General features: G+C 47.7%; 1 protein-coding gene across 4 annotated transcripts in view; it reads right to left on the reverse strand.

The window, feature by feature from the left end:
• MORC2 (MORC family CW-type zinc finger 2) overlaps positions 1-25549 on the reverse strand; it is a 113244-nt gene that overhangs the window by 52055 nt on the left and 35640 nt on the right. For all 4 annotated transcript variants that reach the window (XM_073313587.1, XM_073313586.1, XM_073313588.1 and 1 more), the window contains exons 9-10: positions 24382-24507; positions 2504-2583 (exon numbers count right to left, since the gene is read on the reverse strand). In XM_073313587.1, coding sequence (XP_073169688.1) covers positions 2504-2583; positions 24382-24507 — 206 coding nt within the window. The remainder of the gene's footprint in view (positions 1-2503; positions 2584-24381; positions 24508-25549) is intronic.

Consider the following 25549-nt stretch of genomic DNA (forward strand, 5'->3'; position numbering starts at 1 on the left):
GAAACTTAGAACATGGTCTCAACACCACCATGTTCCTATGGAAGGATGTGTAAGACAGATCAGCCTTGAGGGCTTGGAGCTCACTGACTCAATCAGAAAGACTTTCTTGATGGTCACTGGTGTACTGAGCGATCTGACAGCGGTGGAGGCTCTGTGAATTTTAGGAAGACAACATTGAGTTCCCACATGGGAGTTGGCTCTCTAACTGAAGGGAGATATGACGGAGGCCCTTAAGGTATTTTGTTACTGTCGCATGGGAAAATAGTATGACTCCACTGGAGTGTGACACACCATTATTACTGCAAGGTAAACCATGAGAGAGTTCAATGCTAGCCCACCATATTTCATGTGCAGTTTGTAGTCGAGCATTTTCAATATCAGAACCTCTACTGGGTCCAGATTGTGTTGGGCTGCCTATGTGGATATTTCCTCCCCATCCACTCATTTTGAAGAGTAGGTCTCTCTAGCAAAAGGTTTTATGCTTAGTCTGAGAATTTACTGAACCTGCAGAGAGCAGTCTGTCACTAGTGCTCAACCAGTCAACATTCAAGGCATCAGGTGCAATGACTGCAGATCTGACCTTGCTTATAGAGATATTATGTCTGGGCAGAATGGGAGGTGTATGTGAAGCCGCCTGGACATCTGCAACAGTCTGTCAGCCAGCCAAAACTGTCTCAGCCAGTAAGAGGTTATGGGGTAACAGAAGTTCATAGCCTTATCCAGCCTGATCTGAGATATTATCCTGGGGATCAAGGGATGCATTAGAGAAGGAAATGAGTCCTTGAGCCCACCCAAGGAAAAAGGTATCTAGCAAAGACCCAGGGCTCACACCTGCTCTGGAGCAGAAGTATGAGCATTTGGTGTTGTCCTCTGTGGCAAACAGATCTATTATTGGAGTCCCCACTGATGGAATACTGGCTCTAGGCCCGACTTCTGCAGCAGCCACTGGATGGTAGGTTACTGCAAGTCTGCTAGGTCACTGCTGATCCCTGGAATATGTACAGCCAATGTGGTTACTTTGTGTTGACGATAGCACATCCAAAGCCTGATGGCTTTTGACACGGTCTCCCACAGTATTCTTGCCAGCAAGTTAAAGAAGTATGGGCTGGATGAACGGACTAACAGGTGGATAGAAAGTTGGCTAGATTGTCGGGCTCAACGGGTAGTGATCAATGGCTCCATGTCTAGTTGGCAGTCGGTATCAAGTGGAGTGCCCCAGGGGTCGGTCCTGGGGCCGGTTTTGTTCAAGATCTTCATAAATGATCTGGAGGATGGTGTGGATTGCACTCTCAGCAAGTTTGCAGATGACACTAAACTGCGAGGAGTGGTAGATACGCTGGAGGATAGGGATAGGATACAGAGGGACTTACACAAATTGGAGGATTGGATCAAAAGAAATCTGATGAGGTTCAACAAGGACAAGTGCAGAGTCCTGCACTTAGGACGGAAGAATCCAATGCACCGCTACAGACTAGGGACCAAATGGCTCGGCAGCCTTTCTACAGAAAAGGACCTAGTGGTTACAGTGGACGAGAAGCTGGATATGAGTCAACAGTGTGCCCTTGTTGCCAAGGCGGCCAATGGCATTTTAGGATGTATAAGTAGGGGCATTGCCAGCAGATTGAGGGATGTGATCGTTCCCCTCTATTCGACATTGGTGAGGCCTCATCTGGAGTACTGTGTCCAGTTTTGGGCCCCACACTACAAGAAGGATGTGGAAAAATTGGAGAGAGTCCAGCGGAGGGCAACAAAAATGATTAGTGGACTGGAACACATGACTTATGAGGAGAGGCTGAGGGAACTGGGGATGTTTAGTCTTCGGAAGAGAAGAATGAGGTGGGATTTGATAGCTGCTTTCAACTACCTGAAAGGGGGTTCCAAAGAGGATGGATCTAGACTGTTTTCAGTGGTAGCAGATGACAGAACAAGGAGTAATGGTCTCAAGTTACAGTGGGGGAGATTTAGGTTGGATATTAGGAAAAACTTTTTCACTAGGAGGGTGGTGAAACACTGGAATGCGCTACCTAGGGAGGTGGTGGAATTTCCTTCCCTAGAAGTTTTTGAAGTCAGGCTTGACAAAGCCCTGGCTGGGATGATTTAGTTGGTGACTGGTCCTGCTTTGAGCAGGGGATTGGACTAGATGACCTTCTGAGGTCCCTTCCAACCCTGATATTCTATGATTCTATGATTCTAATACATGCACAGGTTAGACAATTAGTGTCAGAAAGAGGAGAATGTTTCGTGCTTAAGGAAAGTGTTATTTTCTGGATCTCTGAGCTCTATATAGAATGTTCACAGAAGGAATCAATTGGAAAGCTAGTTCTGTGCAACAGAGGGAAAAGGCTAGGCTTATCCATATGACTATCATAAACATACAGGCAGGGCACCCGAGCAATCATGGTGTTCACCACAGCAGTTGCCATTATAGGGCAAGTCAGGGGGGCAATCCTGGCTTCATCATTCCTGCACTAATGCAGGACCCATGCACACACCCGGGACTCACCTATCCGAGCCATGTGCTCTGCTTTCTTCACTTCCTGCTCCGCACGGGTCTTGAAGCGGTTTGAAGTGTATTTATACATCCTGTGATGAACAGAATTTATTCATTAGCGATCCCATCAGCCAGCTCAGGCACAACTATACAAAGGCTACATATAGCAGGAATGGCAAAACAGTCCACAGGTTATGCAATGTGCCAGAGGCCACCATCAGCCTTAATAACTATCTTGTCCGGAGACTAAAGGTCTCCGCATTCCCTTTTGGTGTGGAGAATGGAGATCCTTCATCCAGCCATTTCCCCACCGAACCCAGAGCCCCCTGACCAAGTTATGCTGACTTCTCAAGCAGTCCTCCCCCCGAAAGTTTGCATTTCATATGCTATTATATCATATTTAAAGTAGAGCTGGGCAAACATTGCAAACATGGAGGTTTGGGAACTTCAAACAAATTTCTGACCTGGCAAAACCAGAATTTGTGAACTTCATTTCTTGTCATTTAAATCCATCCCATTTGGCAACATGGTCCAGTGGCCAGGGCACAGGACTGGGAATCAAGAAAAAGGGTTCTATTCTTAGCTCTCCCACTGACTCACTTTCTGACCTGCAAAAATCTCTAAGGAGTCCATTTTCAAAATTAGTCATGGATTTTTGGCTTTTACCTAAGTTGATACCCCTTGGGTCTGGTTTTTAAGAGGTGCAGAGAACCCACAACTCCAAAGCCAATGGGAACTAGGGTTTCTCAGATGGCACCAAGACCACTGGCTACTTCTGAAAGTCTGGGTCTTAGCCTCTGTGCATCCTCCTCCCCACCTGCAGAATGGGGATAATACTACTGGCCTCCCTTGCACAGCACTTCTCATGCAAAACGAGAAATCAAAGCTAAGTATTTTATTATTATCACATTGCGATTCCATTTATAGAACAAAGCATGTTTTACTAGCTAGAGGGCAGCCTGTGCTTTGTATTAGTGACAGAACCCCCCCCTTCCCCCCACACACATGGACCGGTGTGTGCGCCCTACATATGGCACAGATTCTCTTTTCATTAACACTCCTCCTACCTGATACTCTCTAAACTGAACACGAATGTAACAATTACAAAAACCTAGGGCTGGATGGGACCTTGAGAGCCCATCTAGTCCAACCCCCTTGGCTGAGGCAGGATTAAGTATACCTAAACCCATCCCTGACAGGTACTTATCCACCTTACTTTTAGAAAAAAGAAAAGGAGTACTTGTGGCACCTTAGAGACTAACCAATTTATCTGAGCATGAGCTTTCGTGAGCTACAGCTCACTTCATCGGATGCATGCCGTGGAAACTGCAGCAGACTTTATATATACACAGAGAATATGAAACAATACCTCCTCCCACCCCACTGTCCTGCTGGTAATAGCTTATCTAAAGTGATCATCAGGTGGGCCATTTCTAGCACAAATCCAGGTTTTCTCACCCTCCACCCCCCACACACAAATTCACTCTCCTGCTGGTGATAGCCCATCCAAAGTGACAACTCTTTACACAATGTGCATGATAATCAAGTTGGGCTATTTCCTGCACAAATCCAGGTTCTCTCACATCCCCCCAACCCCCATACACACACAAACTCACTCTCCTGCTGGTAATAGCTCATCCAAACTGACCACTCTCCAAGTTTAAATCCAAGTTAAACCAGAACATCTGGGGGGGGGGGGGGGGTAGGAAAAAACAAGAGGAAACAGGCTACCTTGCATAATGGCTTAGCCACTCCCAGGCTCTATTTAAGCCTAAATTAATAGTATCCAATTTGCAAATGAATTCCAATTCAGCAGTCTCTCGCCGGAGTCTGGATTTGAAGTTTTTTTGTTTTAAGATAGCGACCTTCATGTCTGTGATTGCGTGACCAGAGAGATCGAAGTGTTCTCCGACTGGTTCACGAATGCCATAATTCTTGACATCTGATTTGCGTCCATCCATTCCCCTACGCAGAGATTGTCCAGCTTGACCAATGCACATGGCAGAGGGGCACCGCTGGCACATGATGGCATACACCACATTGTAACAGAACGCCACTAGCCGTCACCTTCAGCCCCCAACTAAAACCCCTCCAACGCATTATTAAGGATCTACAACCTATCCTAAAGGATGACCCAACACTCTCACAAATCTTGGGAGACAGGCCAGTCCTTGCCTACAGACAGCCCCGCAACCTGAAGCAAATACTCACCAACAACCACATACCACACAACAGAACCACTAACCCAGGAACTTATCCTTGCAACAAAGCCCGTTGCCAATTGTGCCCACATATCTATTCAGGGGACACCATCACAGGGCCTAGTTGCATCAGCCACACTGTCAGAGGCTCGTTCACCTGCACATCCACCAATGTGGTGTATGCCATCATGTGCCAGCGGTGCCCCTCTGCCATGTGCATTGGTCAAGCTGGACAATCTCTGCGTAGGGGAATGGATGGACGCAAATCAGATGTCAAGAATTATGGCATTCGTGAACCAGTCGGAGAACACTTCGATCTCTCTGGTCACGCAATCACAGACATGAAGGTCGCTATCTTAAAACAAAAAAAACTTCAAATCCAGACTCCAGCGAGAGACTGCTGAATTGGAATTCATTTGCAAATTGGATACTATTAATTTAGGCTTAAATAGAGCCTGGGAGTGGCTAAGCCATTATGCAAGGTAGCCTGTTTCCTCTTGTTTTTTCCTACCCGCCCTCCCAGATGTTCTGGTTTAACTTGGATTTAAACTTGGAGAGTGGTCAGTTTGGATGAGCTATTACCAGCAGGAGAGTGAGTTTGTGTGTGTATGGGGGTTGGGGGGATGTGAGAAACCCTGGATTTGTGCAGGAAATAGCCCAACTTGATTATCATGCACATTGTGTAAAGAGTTGTCACTTTGGATGGGCTATCACCAGCAGGAGAGTGAATTTGTGTGGGGGAGTGGAGGGTGAGAAAACCTGGATTTGTGCTAGAAATGGCCCACCTGATGATCACTTTAGATAAGCTATTACCAGCAGGACAGTGGGGTGGGAGGAGGTATTGTTTCATATTCTCTGTGTATATATAAAGTCTGCTGCAGTTTCCACGGTATGCATCCGATGAAGTGAGCTGTAGCTCACGAAAGCTCATGCTCAAATAAATTGGTTAGTCTCTAAGGTGCCACAAGTACTCCTTTTCTTTTTGCGAATACAGACTAACACGGCTGTTACTCTGAAACCTTATTTTTAGAAGCCTCCAACAACAGGGATTCCAGAACCTCACTTAGAAGCCTATTCCAGTGCTTAACTATCCTTATAGTTACAAAGTTTTCCATTGTATCTAACCTAAATCTCCCTTGCTGCAGATTAAGTTGACTATTTCTTGTCCATTCTTCAGTGGACAGAGGATTGATCATTGTCCTCTTTATAACAGCTCTTAACGTACCTGAAGACTTAACATGTCCTCCCTCAGTCTTCTTTTTGCAAGACTAAACATGCCCAGTTATTTTTAACCTTTCCTCATAGGTCAAGTTTGTTAAGCCTTTTATCATTTTTGTTGGAGAGTCCAGAGGACAACAATTTGTCCACGTCTTTCCTAAGTGTGGCATCCAGAACTGGACACAATACTCTAGCTGAGACATCACCAGAGTTGAGTAGAGGAGAACAATTGCCTCCTGTCTTACCTATGATACTGCTGATAATACACTGCAGAATGACACAAGCCTTTTTTGCAATTGCATCACATTGTTGGCTCATATTCAATCTGTCATCCACTACAGCCCCCAGATCCTTGTTCCCCATGTTGTATTGGAGCATCTGATTTTTTCTTCCCAATTGCAGTAATCTGTACTTCATCGAATTTCATCTTATGGTATTCATTGTCAATGTCATTTTGAATTCTAATCACGTCCTTCCAACCGCAAGCTATCCCTCCCAGCTTGGTGTCATCTGTAAATTTTATAAACACACTCTCCACTCCATTATCTAAACCATTAACAAAAATATTGAATAGTACTGAACTCAGAACAGACTCCTGTGAAACCCCACTAAATAGATCCCCCCATTTTGACAGTGAACCGTTGATAACTACGAAGTACAATCTTTCAGCAGTTTTATACCCACCATATAGTAATTTCATCTAGACATTATTTCCCTACTTATCAGAATGTCACTTAGAAGTGTATGAAAAGCCCTTGTAACAGGGTCAGGCCAGATGGCTATAGGAGAGTAATAGAAGGCAGATATGTTAGCCCCAGGCTAAGTAGGTCCCTTTTCCCTGGGTAAGGTAACAGGGAAGGTTCCAGAACAATCAGGAACCTTCTGGAGACAATTAAGACAGGCTGATTCGAACACCTGCAGCCAATCAAGAAGCTGCTAGAATCAATTAAGGCAGGCTAATCAGGGCACCTGGGTTTTAAAGAGGAGCTCACTTCAGTTTGTGGTATGCGTGTGAGGAGCAGGGAGCAAGAGGCACTAGGAGCTGAGAGTGGGAACGCGGACTGTTGGAGGACTGAGGTGTACAAGCATTATCAGACACCAGGAGGAAGGTCCTTTGGTGAGGATAAAGAAGGTGTTGGGAGGAGGCCATGGGGAAGTAGCCCAGGGAGTTGTAGCTGTCGCACAGCTGTTCCAGGAGGCACTCTAGACAGCTGCATTCCACAGGGCCCTGGGCTGGAACCCGAGTAGAGGGCGGGCCCGGGTTCCCCCCAGTTCCTCCCAACTCCTGGTCAGACACAGGAGAAGTCGACCTGGACTGTGAATTCAGAAAAACAGCCAAGCTGAGGGCTGCCGTGAAGCTCCAAGGCGAGCAAATTGGCCAATAAGCACAAGACTCTCCAAGGTAGAGCAGGAACTTTGTCACAACTGGTGTTGGAAGTGGGATCTGGTGTCCACAGCGTGGCAGGAGGAGGAGGATGTTTGGAAGGGGGAAAAAAAAAAAAAAAGGAAGAGGATCTATTTTTATTTTTTCTCACCACAATGGAGGAGGTAGTGCGGGCACTGATACAAGCCACGGCTGCCCAGCAGCAGGCTACCCGTGTCCAGGCAGCCGCCCAACAGGAGGCCGTGCGGCTGCAGCAAGAGACTAATCGCCTGCTGATGGACCAGGCCGCTCAAGACCGGGCTATGTTGTGGGAACTGGTAAACCAGGTAAAGGCCCTTACAGAGCTGAACCGCGGCCATGATGGGAAGCAGATCATGCGGGCCAGTAACTGGCTGCAGAAAATGACACGGGAGGATGATGTAGAGGCATACCTCCTGGCCTTTGAGAGGACAGCCCTGCGGGAGGCTTGGCCCCAAGAACAGTGGTCTGTCCTCCTCGCTCCATTCCTGTGTGGGGAGGCCCAGAAGGCCTACTATGATTTGCCTGAAGAGGCTGCGGCAGACTACCCCCAGCTGAAAGCAGAGATCTTGGCCAGATCTGGGGTAACGACCGCAGTGCGGGCCCAATTATATGAGGTACCAGGAAAACAAAACCTCGCGGTCCCAATTATATGATCTCATCCATCTCGCATGAAAGTGGTTACGAACTGAGTCCCGGAGTCTGGAGAAGATACTAGAGGTTCTGGTCATCGACCGGTACATGAGAGGACTACTGCCAGACCTTCGCACCTGGGTAAGCCAGAACGAACCCTCCACCTATGACGAGGTTGTCGTGCTGGTAGAAAGGCGAAGGACGGCGTGGGAGCTGACCCGACCAATTAAGCAGCACCCCGGGTTAAACTAGCAGCACCTAGCCCTAGAGCTCAGGTGACTGGGCCACCAGGAGAGCCCAGGTGGAAAAAGAGAGGGGCTGAAGGCCCACCAGAAGCCACAAAGAGTCGGAGCACTAAGGGGGAAGAGGACTGTGATGTTAGACTACCCAAACCAAGAGACCGGGGGAACGCCTAGGACTCCATACAGACGTTACGCCTGTGGGGAGTGGGGGGACACAGCTGCACAGTGTCCCAGTACCGAGGAGCCTATGCAGTGTAACCTGGGGAACTGGGCAGACCCATGCTTCCTAATCCACCTTGTGGGGGTCTCACTAACCCCACATATGTACACTAGACCAGTGAAGCTAAATGGGGTAGAGACCACAGCACTGGTTGATTCGGGGAGTGCTATCACGCTTCTCTCGGGGAAGCTCGTGAAGCGTAGTCAGCTGTTGTGGGCTAAGCTTACGGGGATAACATGCGTCCATGGGACAGTTGGTTATTACCCCACCATTCCAGTAAAAATCGAGATTCAGGGGAACATTACTGAGGTAGCAGCAGGTATAGTCCCTAAATTCCCATACCTGGTGCTCACAGGAAGAGACTTCCCAGGGTTTGGAGACTTACTCCCGGTAGGGGAATTGGAGAAAAGGGGAAGCCCTGAAAGTAGTGAGGCATCCACAGTAGACTGTCAACCCCCAACCTTCTCTGAAATACCCCAGATTTGTTCTCCACTCCCAGACAGCATAGAAAGATGAAAAGGGAAAGCAGGGCAGCTAAGGCCTTGGGAACCTGAATACTGGCCCAAAGCCAGAGGGTCTGTCTCGTATGTAGGCGGACCTGAGAAGCTGAAAAGGAGGCCACCCAGGAGGGAGAAGCACCCGAGTCTGACCCACACCCTAACGCCTCTAAACCAGTAGATGCAACAGAGACTGGCCCCCTAGCTCTCTGGCAGATTAGCCCCAGGAGAGGAAATTTTGGACAGGACCAGGCTGAAGCCCCAAGGTACGACAACATTAGGAAGGAGGTGACCGAAATAGATGGGGTCCCCGTGGAAGGGAAAACCCAGGGACCAGGAACCTACTTCATAATGAAAAAGAATCTCTTATACCGGGTTGCACCAGTACAGGGGCAGAAGGTACAGCAGATCCTAGTACCTCAAACACCAGAATGCCGTATTAAGTCTGGCCCATCCTCATCTTTTGGGGGGGCATTTGGGGGTAGAGAAGACCCTGACACGGTCCTGCGACAATTCTTCTGGCCCAGAGCACATGAAGAAGTGCGGAGGTACTGTGTGTCCTGCCCGGAGTGTCAGCTGCACAGTCCTCGTCCCTACTTGAGGGCACCTTTAGTACCCCTTCCCATTAAAGAGGTCCCCTTCGAGCGAATAGCCATGGATCTTGTGGGACCCCTGGAGAAGACAGCCCGGGGCCACCAATATATACTTGTCGTTCTGGATTATGTTACTCACTATGCAGAATCCGTCCCCCTCACGGCCTCTAAAACGATAGCTAAAGAGTTGGTGGGGATCTTTGCCTGAGTGGGGCTACCAAAGGAGATATTAACAGACCAAGGTACCCCATTTTTGTTGAAGCTAATGAAGAACCTCTGTACGCTACTCCATATACATACCCTGAGAACTTCAGTCTACCATCTGCAGACCGATGGACTGTTAGAAAGGTTTAGCCGAACCCTCAAGGCAATGATAAGGAAAGTGGTAAGTCGAGATGGGAAGGATTGGGACACCCTACTACCCTACATTATTTTTGCAATCCGGGAGGTACCTCAGGCCTCAGCTGGGTTTTCCCCCTTTGAATTATTATACGGACGCCACCACCGTGGCATACTAGATATCGCAAAAGGGAAATCTGGGAGGAGGAACCCAATGAGGGAAGAAATATAACTGACCATGTGTAGCAGATGTGAGAACGGATAGCCTGGGTCACCCCTATTGTACGGGAATATTTGGAAAAGGCGCAGGAGGCCCAGCGAACCCATTACAATCGCCAGGCAAAAGTCTGACAGTTCCAACCAGGGGATCGGGTGATGGTGTTGGTACCCATGGCAAAAAGCAAGCTTCTGGCCCAATGACAGGGGCCCTATGATGTGGTTGAACCTGTGGGAGAAGTAACCTACAAGATGCAGCAGCCAGGACGCCAGAAACAAATTTATCACATTAACCTCTTAAAGCCTTGGCACCAACGAGAGACGTGTGTAGTGGCCCAAGAGACCCCGCTCCAGGGAAATAACATAAATGAGCAGATCAGGATATCCACTGATCTGACACCAAACCAGAAGAAGAAGGAGGTAACTGAGATGATCAACCGATACCAGGATGTGTTTTCAACCAAACCAGGTTGGACCACTGAAGCATATCACCACATTATCACAAACCCTGGCACAAAGGTAACTTTAAGGCACTATCTGGTCCCAGCGGCAAAAAGGGAGGAGATCAAGGCAGAGGTAAAAAGGATGTTGGAGCTGGGAGTCATCGAAGAGTCCCACAGTCAGTGGTAAAGCCCGATTGTGTTGGTGCCCAAACCTGATGGCACCACTAGGTTTTGTAATGACTTTCACTGGGCTGAATGAAATATCCAAATTCGATGCATATCCCATATCGATGAGTTAGCCGACTGCCTGGGCAATGCCCGATTTTTGACCACCCTTGATTTAACAAAGGGATACTAGCAGATTCCCCTTGCCAAAGATGCGAAAGAAAAGATGGCACTCTCAACACAAGAGGGTCTGTTTCAATATACTGTTCTTCCTTTTGGACTGCATGGAGCACCTGACACCTTCCAGCGTCTTATGGACAAGCTCCTACGGCCCCATACCAGTTATGCAGTAGCAAACCTGGATGATGTGATTATTCACACCCCCGACTGGGAAACCCACTTAGGAAAGGTGGAAGTGGTTCTGGACACGCTAAGATAGGCTGGCCTCACAGCCAACCCAGCCAAGTGTGCTATAGGGCTAGCCGAGGCTAAATACCTTGGCTACATTGTAGGAAGGGGCATGATGGCACAGTTTACTGACTCGGTTAGACCTCAGCGAAACCACTATTCCCATTGTTATTGCTGCTTGCTCCACAATCTCTGTGAGAGTAAGGGGGAAGATGTTTATGGTGGGGTGGGAAGCTGAGACAAATTGCCCGGCTGATGATTACATGCAGCCAGACACTGGCGCGGTTAGAAGAGCACAGCAGGGTGTGCTGCGCATCAGAAAAGCTTTGAAAACCAGTTTCATGACTGGCCAGGCTACAGTGTGACAGTCCTGTTTGTTTCTCCTTGAGGAAAACCCACCCCCTTGGTTAATGCTACTTCTCTCCCTATAAGCCAACCGCCCTCCCACCGCCCTTCGATCACTGCTTGCAGAGGCAATAAAGTCATTATTGTTTCAAATTCATGTATTCTTTATTAATTCATCACACAAAATAGGGGGATAACTGCCAAGGTAGCCCAGGAGGGGTGGGGGAGAAAGGAAGCACAAGGCCACACTGCACTTCAAAATTTATTGAATGCCAGCCTTCTGTTGCTTGGGCAGTCCTCTGGGGTGGAGTGGTTGAGTGCCTGGAGGGCCCCCCGCATTCTTGGGCATCTGGGTGAGGAGGCAATGGAACTTGGGTGGGGGGTGGGGGGGGGTTGGTTACACAGGGGCTGCAGTGGCGGTCTGTGCCTTTCCTGCACCTCAACTACATGCCGGAGCATATCAGTTTGATCCTCCAGTAGCCTCAGCATTGCATCCTGCCTCTTTTCATCATGCTGCCACCACCTTTCCTCTTGATCCCACCACCTCTCTTGTTGCTCCAGCCATCTGTCCTCTCGTGCATCCCTCCTCGCGTTCATTTTGTGCTTTCCTGGATTCTGCCATTGTCTGACTCCGCACATTCTGCTGGGCTCTTTCAGTGTGGGAGGACTGCATGAGCTCAGAGAACAGTGGTGAAACACTGGAATGCGTTGCCTAGGGAGGTGGTGGAATCTCCTTCCTTAGAAGTTTTTAAAGGTCAGGCTTGACAAAGCCCTGGCTGGGATGATTTAATTGGGGATGGGTCCTGCTTTTGAGCAGGGGGTTGGACTAGATGACCTCCTGAGGTCCCTTCCAACCCTGATATTTTATGATTCTATGATCAAGCCTCAACTAAACAAACTAGAGGCTATCCAAAATTGGCCCCGGCCGAATTGGAAAAAGCAAGTCCGGGCATTCCTGGGTGTGTGGGGTACTACCGATGATTTATTCCCCATTTTGCTACCCGAGCAAGTCCCCTGACAGACCTGATAAAAGCCTGGGGTCCAGACATGGTGAAGTGGACAGATGCCAGAGAGAAAGCATTCATGGATCTACGGACAGCCCTCTGCAGTAACCCCGTGCTTATAGCCCCAGACTTCAACAAAAAATTCGTTTTACAAACATCTGAAGGAGGATTGGGAGCTGTCCTATCGCAGATGGTCAGAGATGAAGAACACCCAATCCTCTACCTCAGCAGGAAACTCCTCCCAAGACAGCAGAAGTATGCCGTGGTTGAAAGAGAGTGCCTAGCTGCGAAACGGGCCATGGAAACACTATGTTATTATCTTCTGGGACGACGGTTTACCCTTGTGACCGACCATGCACCCCTCCAGTGGATGCAGTGAAATAAAGAGAAGAACGCAAGGGTGACCAGATGGTTCCTGTCCCTACAACCTTTCCAATTCACCATACAACACTAGGCTGGAAGCCACCATGGCAATGCAGATGGCTTGTCATGAGTACACTGCCTGACGTCCCAATTCCACCCCCCCCCCCAGCACTACGGGGTGAGGCGATATGTGACAGGGTCAGGCCAGATGGCTATAGGAGAATAATAGAAGGCAGATATATTAGCCCCAGGCTAAGTAGGTCCCTTTTCCCTGGGTAAGGTAACAGGGAAGGTTCCAGAACAATCAGGAACCTTCTGGAGACAATTAAGACAGACAGGCTGATTAGAACACCTGCAGCCAATCAAGAAGCTGCTGGAATCAATTAAGGCAGGCTAATCAGGGCACCTGGGTTTTAAAATCAGGCAGGCTAATCAGGACCCTGGGCTGGAACCTGGAGTAGAGGGCAGGCCCAGGTTCCCCTCAAATCCTCCCAACTCCTGGTCAGACCCAGGAGGAGTCTACCTGGACTGTGAATTCAGAAAAACGGCCAAGCTGAGGGCTGCCGTGAAGCACCAAGACGAGCAAATCCGCCAAGAAGCACAAGACCCACCAAGGTAGAGCAGGAACTTTGTCACACCTTACTAAAATCAAGATATATCATGTCAACAGCGTTCGCCCCAGTAACTAGGCCAGTAACTAGGCCAGTAACTATCTAAGAAGGAAGTTAAACTGGTTTGGTATGATTTGTTCTTTGACAAATCCGAACCAGCTATTTCTTTATAACCCTATTTTCATCTAGGTGCTTACAAAATTATTGACTTATAATTTGTTCCAGTATCTTTCCAGGTATCAAAGTTAGGATGTCTGGTCTAAAATTCCCCAGGTGCTTTTTATTCCCCTTTTTAAAGATAGGGTCTACAATGTATCCTACATGTATCCAGCCGTCTGAGACCTCACCCATCCTCCATGAGTTCTCAAAGATAACTGCTGACAGTTTTGAGATTGCTTCAGCTGGTTCCTTAAGTGTCCCTGATGTGTATTCCAATTTGGAGTGTGTGCGCCCAGCGTGCTGGAACCTTTTGTCTAGCTATACCCACAAAGGGATGGCACTCTCGCCTCGTGGCTGTGGCTCTTCACTTGGCTATATCAGGCAGTGCCACCCCAACCTCCCTCAGTTCCTTTGCACTGAAAGTCTCATGCAGAGGGGATGGGTTGTGGAATACATGCCTGCATCACATCTCAAAGAACCACAGTTACAGTAAGTAACCATTTCTTCTTCTTTGAGTAGATGCAGACATGTATTCCACTTAGATGACTCTCAAGTAGTACCCCAATCTGGAGGCAGGGCTTGGAGTCTTCTGGAATAGGGATCACAGAACTGCACTTCTGAGGCCTGCGTCTGCTCTGGACAATGCAGTAATAACATAATGGTCCGTAAACATATATGCAGCCAGCCTCCAAATGTCCAGTATGGAAAGGTCATTGAGGAATGCTATGAACGTCGCTTGCACCCTCATGGAGTGAGCCCATATCCTCTGAGGAGGCATAGCCAAAGCTATTTCATACGCAGTCTTGATACAAGATATTATCAATCTAGAGATGGTCTGAGCAGAGACTGCTTGCCCCTTCGTGCAGTCCGTATAGGGGACAAACAGGCAAGGTAAAGCATGAAACAATTTAAGTCCTGTCTAGACAAAATGTCAGACATCGCCAGACATCCCAGTTATGGAGAGGCTGTTCCTCAGGGGAAGAGGACCCGTGTTTTTCCCTAAGTCGCAAATTCAACTGAATCAGGTGGTGTAACTGAGATGCCACCTTAGACAAAAACTTTGGGTGCAGTTGAAGTGTCACTTTGTCCTTGGAGAACTGCGTGTAGGCTGGCTTGGCCATGAGCGCTTGCAATTCACACACCCTTCTTGCAGATGTGATAGCTATCAGGGACACAGTTTTCTGAGACAGGAGAGGCAGTGGACAGGACTTAAGAGGCGTGAATGACAGGCCCATGAGAACAGCCACAACCATATTTAGGTCCCAAAGGGGCACCGGTTTTCAGACTGGAGAATGAAAGCGGAGAAACCCTTTCCAAAATCCCGTCAACCATGGCACTGGAAAAAATGGACTTCTCTTGAACAGGGGGATGAAACGTTGATATTGCTGCCAAACACACTTAGTGAACTGACCACAAATTGACAAGACAGCCAGCAGCCAATGTAAGTAATGCAGTGTCTACACTGCGTTGCCCTAACTGCACCAACATACGCCCTATGCCTCTGGTAGAGGTGGAGTTATGATGTCAGTGTAGGAGGACACTTACATCAGTGGGAACAAGGCTAGAGTGTAGACATTGACATAATAATTAGTGTAGTGTAGTGACTAACTGTGTAGTGTAGACCAGCCCTTTGTTTTGTTTTCTCACAAACAGGTTGCGCCCCCATGTTGCAAAGATGACCTGGAGGACACGCTCCTTCAGAAGTCACTTTTGGTTTAGGGAGAAGACCCTGTTGAGATGGCCGGTGAGATGATTTTGCACCCGTGGCCAGTGGACTGCTACCAGAGAGATGTCTTCTTCAACGCAAAATTGCTACAGATTGGTCACCTCCAGGCAGAGTAACCTGGAATGTGCTCCCCCTTGTTTATTCACATAGTACATCATAGTGGTAACATGTGAACCATTGAGTGTCTTATGCGGTCCCTGAAGGCACAACATACATTGTGGATGGCCCAAAGTTCCAACACGTTGATATGGAGTGAGGCTTCCTGTTCCAACAAGAGGCTCTGCAACCTCAACAAGTCCAGATGCGCCCCCCACAACCCAGAAGGGAAGTGTCAGTTGGAGATGGTCAAGCAAAGGGGACTCCTTGGCACATGTTGTGTGGGGACTCTCACTAAGGCAAAGAATCTAGGACTGGTGGATGCAGGTGAACCAAACTGTGCAGAGAATGCAGGGCAGGGTGGTAGACTGTCCTGAACCACATCTGAAGAGGGAGAAGGCATAGCCTGCAAAACTGGACCACTGGTGGACATGCGACCCAATAGGCTCAGACACATGGGGACTGTCGTGGAGGGCTGAGATTGCAGACTGAGGAAGAGCTGTTGCATTGCCTGGAATCAGTCGGTTGGCAGGAACGCCCTCTACCTCATGGAATCTAACAGGGCTCCAATGAACTCGATTTTTTGAGTGGGAGCTGAACAGGAGAACTGTATGCTGAAAGTGTCATTCTCCTACCACAAAACAAAAACTTCCTGTGACTCAGAAGAATTGCCACATGAGAGTAGATCCAGAGCAGCAAACCAGTCATTCTGAAACTGCACAGGGAAGATAGCTAATAGAGTGATCATGCGGAACTCACATACTTGATGGATTTGCTGAGGCTGCGAAGGTCAAGAATAGGTCTCCACCCTGGCCTGGGATTTCAGTATCAGGAAGTACCAGAAGTAAAAGCTGTGGCCAGAGTGTTCTGGCGGAACTTCCTCCACCGCTTCCAACGTCAGAGCTGACCTGCTCGATGAGAGTGTTTTGTGAGAGGGGTCCCTGAAGAGGGATGGGGAGGGGTGTGAAAAGGGTCTGTGAAGAGGAACTTGATTATGTAGCCCGATATGACGGTGTCTAGGACCCAGCTATCAGAAGTAATCAAGTCCCAAGCATTGTAAAAAAGTGGGCCAGCCTGTCCTCAAAGGGATGGAGGAACAGAGAGGGTGGGGGTAATGACTGGACCAGTGCTCTGGATAAAAAGAGTCAAAATGGGTACTCAGACAGCACCAGGGGGAGAGAGTGTTGAGTGCCCGAAGCCTGAGCCTGATTGCATCCTCTCTTGGGATCTATCCCTTCTTCTAGGGTATTCCCACTGTTTCGGGGGAAAAGACTGCGCAAAGGAATGCTGCAGGCAATACTATTGCTGCACCCCATAGTGGTGTCTTTGTGCAGATAGCACGTACATGCCCAAGGATCTCACAGGAACCCAGGAACCCTTAAAGCAGCAGCATGACCCATCTGTCATGTCTGGGAATAAGACTCAGCTGTCAAAGGGCAAGTCCTCAGTGGTTTGCTGGATATCCAAAGCAATCCCAGGGTTTTGCAACCAAGAAGCCATCCTCATAGGTTCCGCTGAGGCCATCACCCTGGCCAAGGAGTCCACAAGGTTGAGGGTGGACTTCAGGGATGTTCTGGCTACCAAGCAGTCTTCCACAATGAATGCCCAAAACTCCTCATGTGAGGCCTTGAGCAAATGGTTGTTGAATTTAGACATGGCTGACAAATTGAGGAAATCATACTTGTACAGCAAAGCTTGTTGATCTATGATCCTCATCTGCAGGGATGATGAGGTATAGATCTTCCTGCCCAGAAGAACCAATCGCTTGGAGTCTCGGTCCTTGGGCATAGACTGGAACCTACTCTGCTGGAACCTCTTACCACCACGAAATTCAGGGCCCGAAAGGAATAGAACACCCCAAATCCTTGCATGCGAACAAAATAGCACTTTTTCATGCACTTAGTCAGGCCGGTGGTGTACTCCACAGGGCTTTCACCAGCTCAAGGAGCACATCGCTGACTGGGAGGGCCACTCTCCCAGGGATGGCGAGCTGTAAAATGTCCACCGGTTTGGTGTGTTCTCTTGGAGAAACTCCTCCTGGATGCCCAGGGATGCAGCTACATAGCGTAAAAGGTCCTGATACACCTTGAAGTCTTCCGGAATAGAAGGGGAGGATGAATAAGGAAATATGGCATCATCTGGAGACAAGGACGAGAGTCTTGGCTGAGCCAGAACAGTCTCTCGTGCCCAGGAAGACAGACCCGGGAGGACCCCGGCAGCTCAGCAGAGGGGAAGACCATTGATACCTGGGTTTACAGCTAATCCACGTGACTTCAGCTTTGAACTGGACCAAGAGCAGGATCTCTGAAAGCAAGGAGCATCCCACCAAGTCCAAGGAGGCCACTGATACGGTGGCCAGTAGGAACCAAGACATGGACCTCTGTCTCAGCCACGGGGCACGTGCCAACTCTAGGAGTCATATTGGTCCATTGGCAGTCCCCAGAGTTCATCGTGTAATGCAGAGTGGGAGGATAACGCCTCCAACTTGGAATCAGAGACCCAGGATCTTGGCGGCCTGGGAGGAGCGATGCCTAAGGGCGTCAACAGGCATTCTGATTCATCCATTGTCCAGAATGAGGTGGGAATTGGTGCCCCCAGTGATGGCAGTACTATTGGCACCAACCATGCTGGTGCCAAAGGCAGCGTCAGTCCCAGCGCAAACACCGGTACTGGAGTGCCCGAGTGCATCTATGTTGAGAGTGGTGTGAGCTGCCATGGGAGTATCTTTGGTGTTGACTGCAGCAGGTCCAAAGATAGTCCCCGTGCCGAGGTCCCCTGCACTGATTCCAATACTAGCTTCATGCCCATCACAGGAAGAGAAGCATCTAGGTACGGTGCCGAGAGGAACAAAGGTTCAGTGGCACGCTATATTGGAGGGGCTGCCAATGGCACAAGCCTTGGAAAACCCTGGACCAGCGGAGAGGATGGAAGGGAAAGGCAGAGCATGTCCGCCACAGCCTGATACAGTGACACAGTGCATAGTCAATACCAGCATTGCAGACGTCGATACCGGACTCAACAGACGCCCGGAGGCCAGAACCATAGTCAACAATATGGGATTTCTGCCCTTGCCACTTGGTTCTTGGGAAGAGTCAGAGGAACCTGCACCATCCTGCATGCCGGAACTGGTCCTGTGCTGGTCTGTGCTTTTTCTGGGGAGGCAGAGGAGTCTGCCCGCAACCTGGAGTGGTCCCCACTAGTCTTATGACATCTATTCCTCGGCGCCAACAATGGAGAACAGCTCCTCAACATCTTGGGAGAGTCGCCTGCCCCGGACCAAGAGGCAGCAGCACTCTCTGAACCCAAGGGTGATCTTCGACCCAAGTAGGGCCTCAGTACCGGATCAGGCTGAATGGCCTGTTCAATCAGGTGCTGCTTGAGATGAAGGTCCCACGCCAACTGAGTCCACTTCTTGAACAACCTACAGAACGGCCAATGCTTTTTAAGGTGGGTCTCACCAAGCCAAAGCAGGCACAGTGTGCGGGGGTTGTTGTTGGGGATCGTCCCTCCACATGAGGGACCACGGTGAGGGCATCAATGGGGAACGCTATCGACGAACTACTAAAGATACAATAAACTAAGTTAAGACTAAATGCAAGGTTGTGCAACTACAACCATACAAAGCTCCGATTCCAGCTACAGGTGGTGAGAAAACATAGGGGTCAGGGCAGTGCCACCTCATATAGCCAGGGGAGGAGTCAAAGTCATGAGCATCACCCCTCTACAGTTACTGCTACACAAAAGCCTCCAGCTCCAGCATGGTGGGCATGCACACACCTGAGTGGAATACATGCATCTACGCGAAGAACTACCAGCTCTACAGAACTCCTTTATCCCTTAGAACTAATAGGTAAGGTCCATGGAAAGAAAATTGAGTTTGCTAGAGTCTGCTTTTTTGAAATCCTTATTCTGCTTCTCTCACTCTTTCCCCTTTCCTTAGAATTATGAAATCTATAATTTCATGATCACTTTCACTCAAAAGGACTTCAACATCCATATTTACAACCAATTCCTCTTAGTCAGAATCAAGTCTAAAATGGCTGCCGTCCTGGCTACTTCCTCCATCTTCCAAAGGGTTTTTTCCCCCCTGCATTTGGTGAAAGAGGCTCATGGACATTAGAGACCAAGTACAGGATCTTGAGACCAGAGTGGCTGAACTGGAAGAACTAAGGGTGACAGAAAGATACACAGACAAGATGTTCTTGAACACAGCAGAACAATCCCACCCACAGTCTGATAGCTTCTGTGCTGTTCAAGAGGATGAAAGTCTCAGGGAAGGAGGAATATCATGCAGCAGCAGAGGGAACTGATCCCATAATTGGAACCATCCTTCCAGATGATGTCATGGTATCCTCTTGCGCTGAGGATTTCTCTCCAGGGGAGGGACCACCTCTTATTAGGAAGAGAGAAATAATAGTAATCAGAGAATCATAGGACTAGAAGTTACCTCAAGAGGTCATCCAGTCCAGTCCCCTGCACTCAAGACAAGACTAAGTATTATCTAAACCACCCCTAAAGGTGTATGTCTAACCTGCTCTTAAAAATCTCCAATGATGGAGATTCCACAACCTCCCTCAGCAATTTATTCCAGTGTTTAACTACCCTGACAGTTAGGAAGTTTTTCCTAATGTCCAACCTAAACTGCCTTCCTGCAATTTAAGCCCATTGCTTCTTGTCCTATCCTGAGGTTAAGGAGAACAACTTTTGTCCCTCCTCCTTGTACCAACCTTTTATGTACTTGAAAACTTATGTCCCCTCTCAGTCTTCTCTTCTCCAGACTAAACAAACCCAATTTTTTTCAATCTTCCTGCACTGGTCATGTTTTCTAGACCTTTAATCATTTTTGTTGCTCTTCTCTGGACTTTCTCCAATTTGTCCACATTTTTCCTGAAATTTGGTGCCCACAACTGGACACAATGCCCCAGTTGAGTCCTAATCAGTGCAGAGTAGAGCAGAAGAATTACTTCTTGTGTCTTGCTTACAAAACTCCTGCTAATACTTTCTAGAATGATGTTTGCTTTTTTTTTTTTTTTTTGCAACACAGTGTTACACTGTTGACTCATATTTATCTTGTGAGCCACTATGACCCCCCAGATCCTTTTCTGTAGTACTCCTTCCTAGGCAGTCATTTCCCATTTTGTATGTGTGAAACTGATTGTTCCTCCCTAAGTGGAGCGCTTTGCATTTGTCCATTTCTCCAGTTTGTCCAAATTTTAATTCTCCAAAGCACCTGCAATTCCTCCCAGTTTGGTATCATCTGGGAATTTTACAAGTGTACTCTCTTCTATGCCATTATCTAAATCACTGATGAAGATATTGAACAGAACCGGACCCAGAACTGATCCCTGCAGGACTGCACTTGATAAGCCCTTACAGCTTGACTGTGAGCCACAGAGCCACAACTCTCTGGGAACAGTTTCCCCACCAGTCATGCACCGACCTTATAGTAGCTCCATCTAGACTGTATTTCCGTAGTATTTTTATGAGACAGTCATGCGGGACGGTTTCAAAAGCCTTACTAAAGTCAGATAGACCACTTCTACCACTTCCCGCATCTCCACAAGGCTCATTACCCTGTCAAAGAAAGCTATTAGCTTGGTTTGACACGAATTGTTCTTGACAAATCCATGCTGACTGTTACTTATCACCTTACTATCTTCTAGGTGTTTGCAAATTGATTGCTTAATGATTTGCTCCATCATCATTCTGGGTACAGAAGTTAAGCTAACTGGTTAATTCCCCGGATTTTCCTTATTTCCCTTTTTATAAATGGGCAAATATAGTGCCATTTTCCAGTTTTCTGGAATCTCTCCTGTCTCCCATGACTTTTCAAAGAGAGTCAATGGTTCAGATATCATCTCAGTCAGCTCCTTGAGTATTCTAGGATGCATTTCATCAGGCCCTGGTGATCTGAAGACATTTAACTTTAAGTAATTTTTAACTTGCTCTTTTCCTATTTCAGCCTCTGATCCTACCTCATTTTCACTGGCATTCACTATGTTCAATGTCTAACCGCTTCTAACCTTTTTGGTGAAAATTGAAACAAAAAGTAATTAACCATTTCTGCCATTTTCAGTTATTCTCCCCTCCCCCCCATTAAGTAATGCGCCTCCCCTGTCCTTGGTCTCTCTCTTTCTTCTAATGTATTCATAGAATGTTTTCTTGTTACCCTTTATGTCTCTAGCTATTTTAATTTCATTCTGCGCTTTGGCCTTCCTAATTTTATCCCTACATACTTGTGTTATTTGTCTATATTCATCTTTTGTAATTTGACCTAGTTTCCACTTTTCATAGGATTTTTTTTTTTTTTTTGGAGTTTGATGATTGATGATCTCCTGGTTAAGCCAGGATGCTCTGTCGCCATACTTCCTATTTTCCCTACGCAGTGGGATAGTTTGCTCTTGTGCCCTTAATAATGTCTCTTTGAAAAACTGGCAACTGTCTTCAATCATTTTCCCCCTTAGACTTGCTTCCCATGAGATCTTACCTACCAACTCCCTGAGTTTGCTAAAGCCTGCCTCCTTGAAATCCATTATCTTTATTGTGCTGGTTTCCCTCCTACCATTCCTTAGAATCATAAACTCTACCATTTCGTGATCACTTTCATCTGAGCTGCCTTCCACTTTCAAATTCTCAACCTGTTCCTCCCTATTTGTCAAAATGAAATCTACAACAGTCTCTCCCCTGGTAGCTTTCTCCACCTTCTGAAATACAAAGTTGTCTCCAATACATTCCAAGAACTTGTTGGATAATCTGTGCCCTGCGGTGTTATTTTCTCAACAGGTTTCTGGGTAGCTGAAGTTCCCCATCACAACCAAATCCTGGGCTTCGGATGATTTTGTTACTTGTTTAAAAAAAGCCTCCTCCACCTCTTCTTCCTGGCTAGGGGGTCTGTAGTACCATGATCTCACCCTTGTTTTTTACTCTTGATCTTTACCCAGAGACTTTCAATAAGTCTGTCTCCTATTTCCATCTCAACCCCAGTCCAAGTGTATACATTTTTAATATAGAAGGGAACACCTCCTCCCTTTTTCCCCTGCCTGTCCTTCTTGAGCAAACTGTACCCTTCTATACCAATATTCCAGTTATGTGTATTATTCCACCAAGTCTCTAGGATGCCAACTATGTCACAGTTGTGTTTATTAACTAGTATTTCAAGTTCCGCCTGCTTATCCCCCATACTTCTCGCATCAGTATACAGACATCTAAGATACTGATTTGATTTCCCCCCCCATGTTCTCTCGTCTCTCCCTTAACCCTGCTATAATGGCCCATGCTACCCCCAGATTCCGAACCTTCTCCCAGGTCTCCATGTTTTTGACTTGGATTGGGGGATTAGATTATTAGAAATAAAGATAGTTGGGTTTGTGATAACCGGGAGAACTGCATGGTAAACTCCCTGCCAGGTGAAAAGGTTGCAAACCTCTCAAGCCATCTGGACAGATGTACATGCAGTGCTGGGGAGGCTCATGGTATAGGTAGGTACCAATGACATATGGAAAATGTAGGAGGCCAAATTTAGGCTGCTAGACAAGAGATTAAAGTCCAGGACTGCCAGGATAGCATTTTCCAAAATTCTTCCAGTTCCAGCTGGATAGGGCCAGACGGACAGGCAGAACTGCAGGCTCTCAATGCATGGATGAGATGATGATGCTCAGAGGAGAGACTTAGGTTTATTGGGAACTGGGGAACATTTTGGGAAAGGAGGCACCTATACAGGAAGAATGGGCTCCACCGAAACCATAACGCTGGCATGTAGAATCAAAAAGGTCATAGAGGAGTTTTTAAACTAAGAGCTGGGGGAAAGCCAAAAAGTGTGGAGGAGCACATGGTTCAGACAGACACATCCCTTAGTGGAGGATTCATTAAAGAGAATACTCTATGTCCTAGTGAGGAAGAGAGGATAGAAGTGGATAAAATACACATAGGAACTGAAGAGAAATGGTCAAATGAAAAAGAGTGCTATTCAATTATATCACATGAAGGCAGACATCTGAATATTGACAAATTTTATAAATGTTTGTATACAAATGCAAGTAGTATAAATACTAAGAAGGATGAATCTGAGCGCCTGGTATTAAATTAGGCTCTAGGTGCCCCTAAACCTCCGACTGCTAGAAGCCGGGACTGGACAACAGGGGATGGATCACTTGATAAATTGCCCTGTTCTGTTAGTTCCTTCTGATGCGTGTAGCACCAGCCAAGGTCGGAAGGCAATATGGCCATTCTTATGTTCTTAAACAAAAAATTGCCCCCAATACACTCCAAGAACTTATTGGATATTTTGTGTTTTGACGTGTTACCTTTTCAATAGATGTCAGGATAAATAAAGTTCCCCACTATTACCATGTCTTGAGTTTTGGATATTTGTTATTTGTTTTAGAAATGCCTCATCCATGTCCTCCTCCTGATTTGGTGGTCTATAGTAGACCCCTACCATGACATCACCTTTTCCCCCCCATAGTCTGATTCCATGGATTTGGAAGTTGATGTCTGAGTGAGTTTAAAATGAGGAAAAACCAATTTTGCCCAGACATCATACAGCAGTTTTAACTTTTGTATCTTAAAAACACCACCACCACACACTTAGTGTTTCTAGACATTCGGCCTACTTTCATTTCCACGTGATATAATTTTCATAATACCCCAGGTGGGAATTTCCCAGCCATACCAAACTGGTTATTGCTGTCTGAAACAAAGTTGTGACATGGCCAAGAACATGACCTTCACTCCTTTGTATTCCCTGAAATGGAACTGAACCCCATGGGTTCCAGGTAGGATTTTCAGAAGCCTTGGCCTTTTCCTTGACTTTAATGGGAACAGAAGTAGGCAAACACTGATCACTATTGAAAATCTTGCTCCAGGACTTCAAATTAGCCACCGTCTCTTGATTTTTATGGCTTCTACAGGGTCTTATACATGGCAAACACACCCAGCAAGCTACCAGGGATATAATGGGACCACAGGGGCCTTGCGGGTCAACATGGTCCCCTAAGTCATGGCTCCTACCTGGGCTTGTAGAGGCAGCAGGAAAGTCGCTTGGTTTGCACTTTGTGTCCATGGATGAAGATCCTCATTCTGGGATCAATATAAAGGACAGCAGCATAGGCACGGAAGGAGCGACGCTCCGGCTTCCTGCAAGAGGAGGGAGCTTACAGAAACGAGATAGTCTAGTCAAACCCAAGCAGTGCCCTCTACTCCACTTACCAGAGAAGACAGCCCATCCTACCCAGCCCTGAGCAGCACCCCAACACTCTCCCCATACCAAGTTTATGACTTGGTATGGGGAGAGTGTTGGGGTGCTGCTCAGGGTTTGGATAGGATCTATTTAATTGGTTTAGGACCAATTTGTTTATTTTCTTGCTATAAACCAGCTTGAAGGGTGGACAAAACAGCCTACCTGGCTCGTGTCTGCATTCCACCATGATGAGCCACCCTGAGCACTGTCCCAGGTTCCCCTTCACTGAGAAAGCCTTTGCCCATCCATATCAGTCTCCCCTTTACTGAGCAAAGAGCTCTAACTGTGCGTGTCCGACCAGTGAACCAGACTCCCTTACACTGAACAGACGGTTCACATCCCAAAAAGGCTCCACCCGCAGTCCTTTGAACAGAGAACCCAACATTCAAATCCAGTCCTACTGCCCCCTCATCTTGGTTAGGCAGCTAGCCTCACCTGAACTCCATGTCTGGTCACAATGTAGGTGTAGCCACCCAACTCAGTCACACTCAAACAGTTCGGGGGGCGGGGGGGGGAGGGGAGGGCTAGAGATTTGCCTTCCGTCCCAGGAATCCCTTCTTTCAAATGATTATAAAACTCACTCTGTACCCCAGGTCCGTCCCTCCCTCCCCACATCTGAATTAACCAAGTATCAGTGCCACATTTGCTAATGTGCTATTGTCCTCTTTGGGCATCCAAAGCACAAGAATAACTTACATGAGCTGTTAAGTGCATCTAAGATGCATGGCTGCATAGCAGCCTATTAAGCACCACACAGGCAGGCGCTCAGGGCTGTGGCAGAGAGAGATGCCTTTCCACCAGCCCCGGACCTGCTGCAGCTGGAGCAGAGGCGTCCCTCCCCAAGCCCGGCCCCAGCCTGGGGAAAGGCGCCCCTGCCCCAACCTGCCGCAGCTAGGGGAGAGGCGCTCCTCCCCCGGCCCCAACCCAACCCAGCTGCGG

The sequence above is a fragment of the Lepidochelys kempii genome, chromosome 15 (genome assembly GCF_965140265.1).
Source record: "Lepidochelys kempii isolate rLepKem1 chromosome 15, rLepKem1.hap2, whole genome shotgun sequence".
NCBI classification, from domain to species: Eukaryota; Metazoa; Chordata; order Testudines; family Cheloniidae; genus Lepidochelys; species Lepidochelys kempii.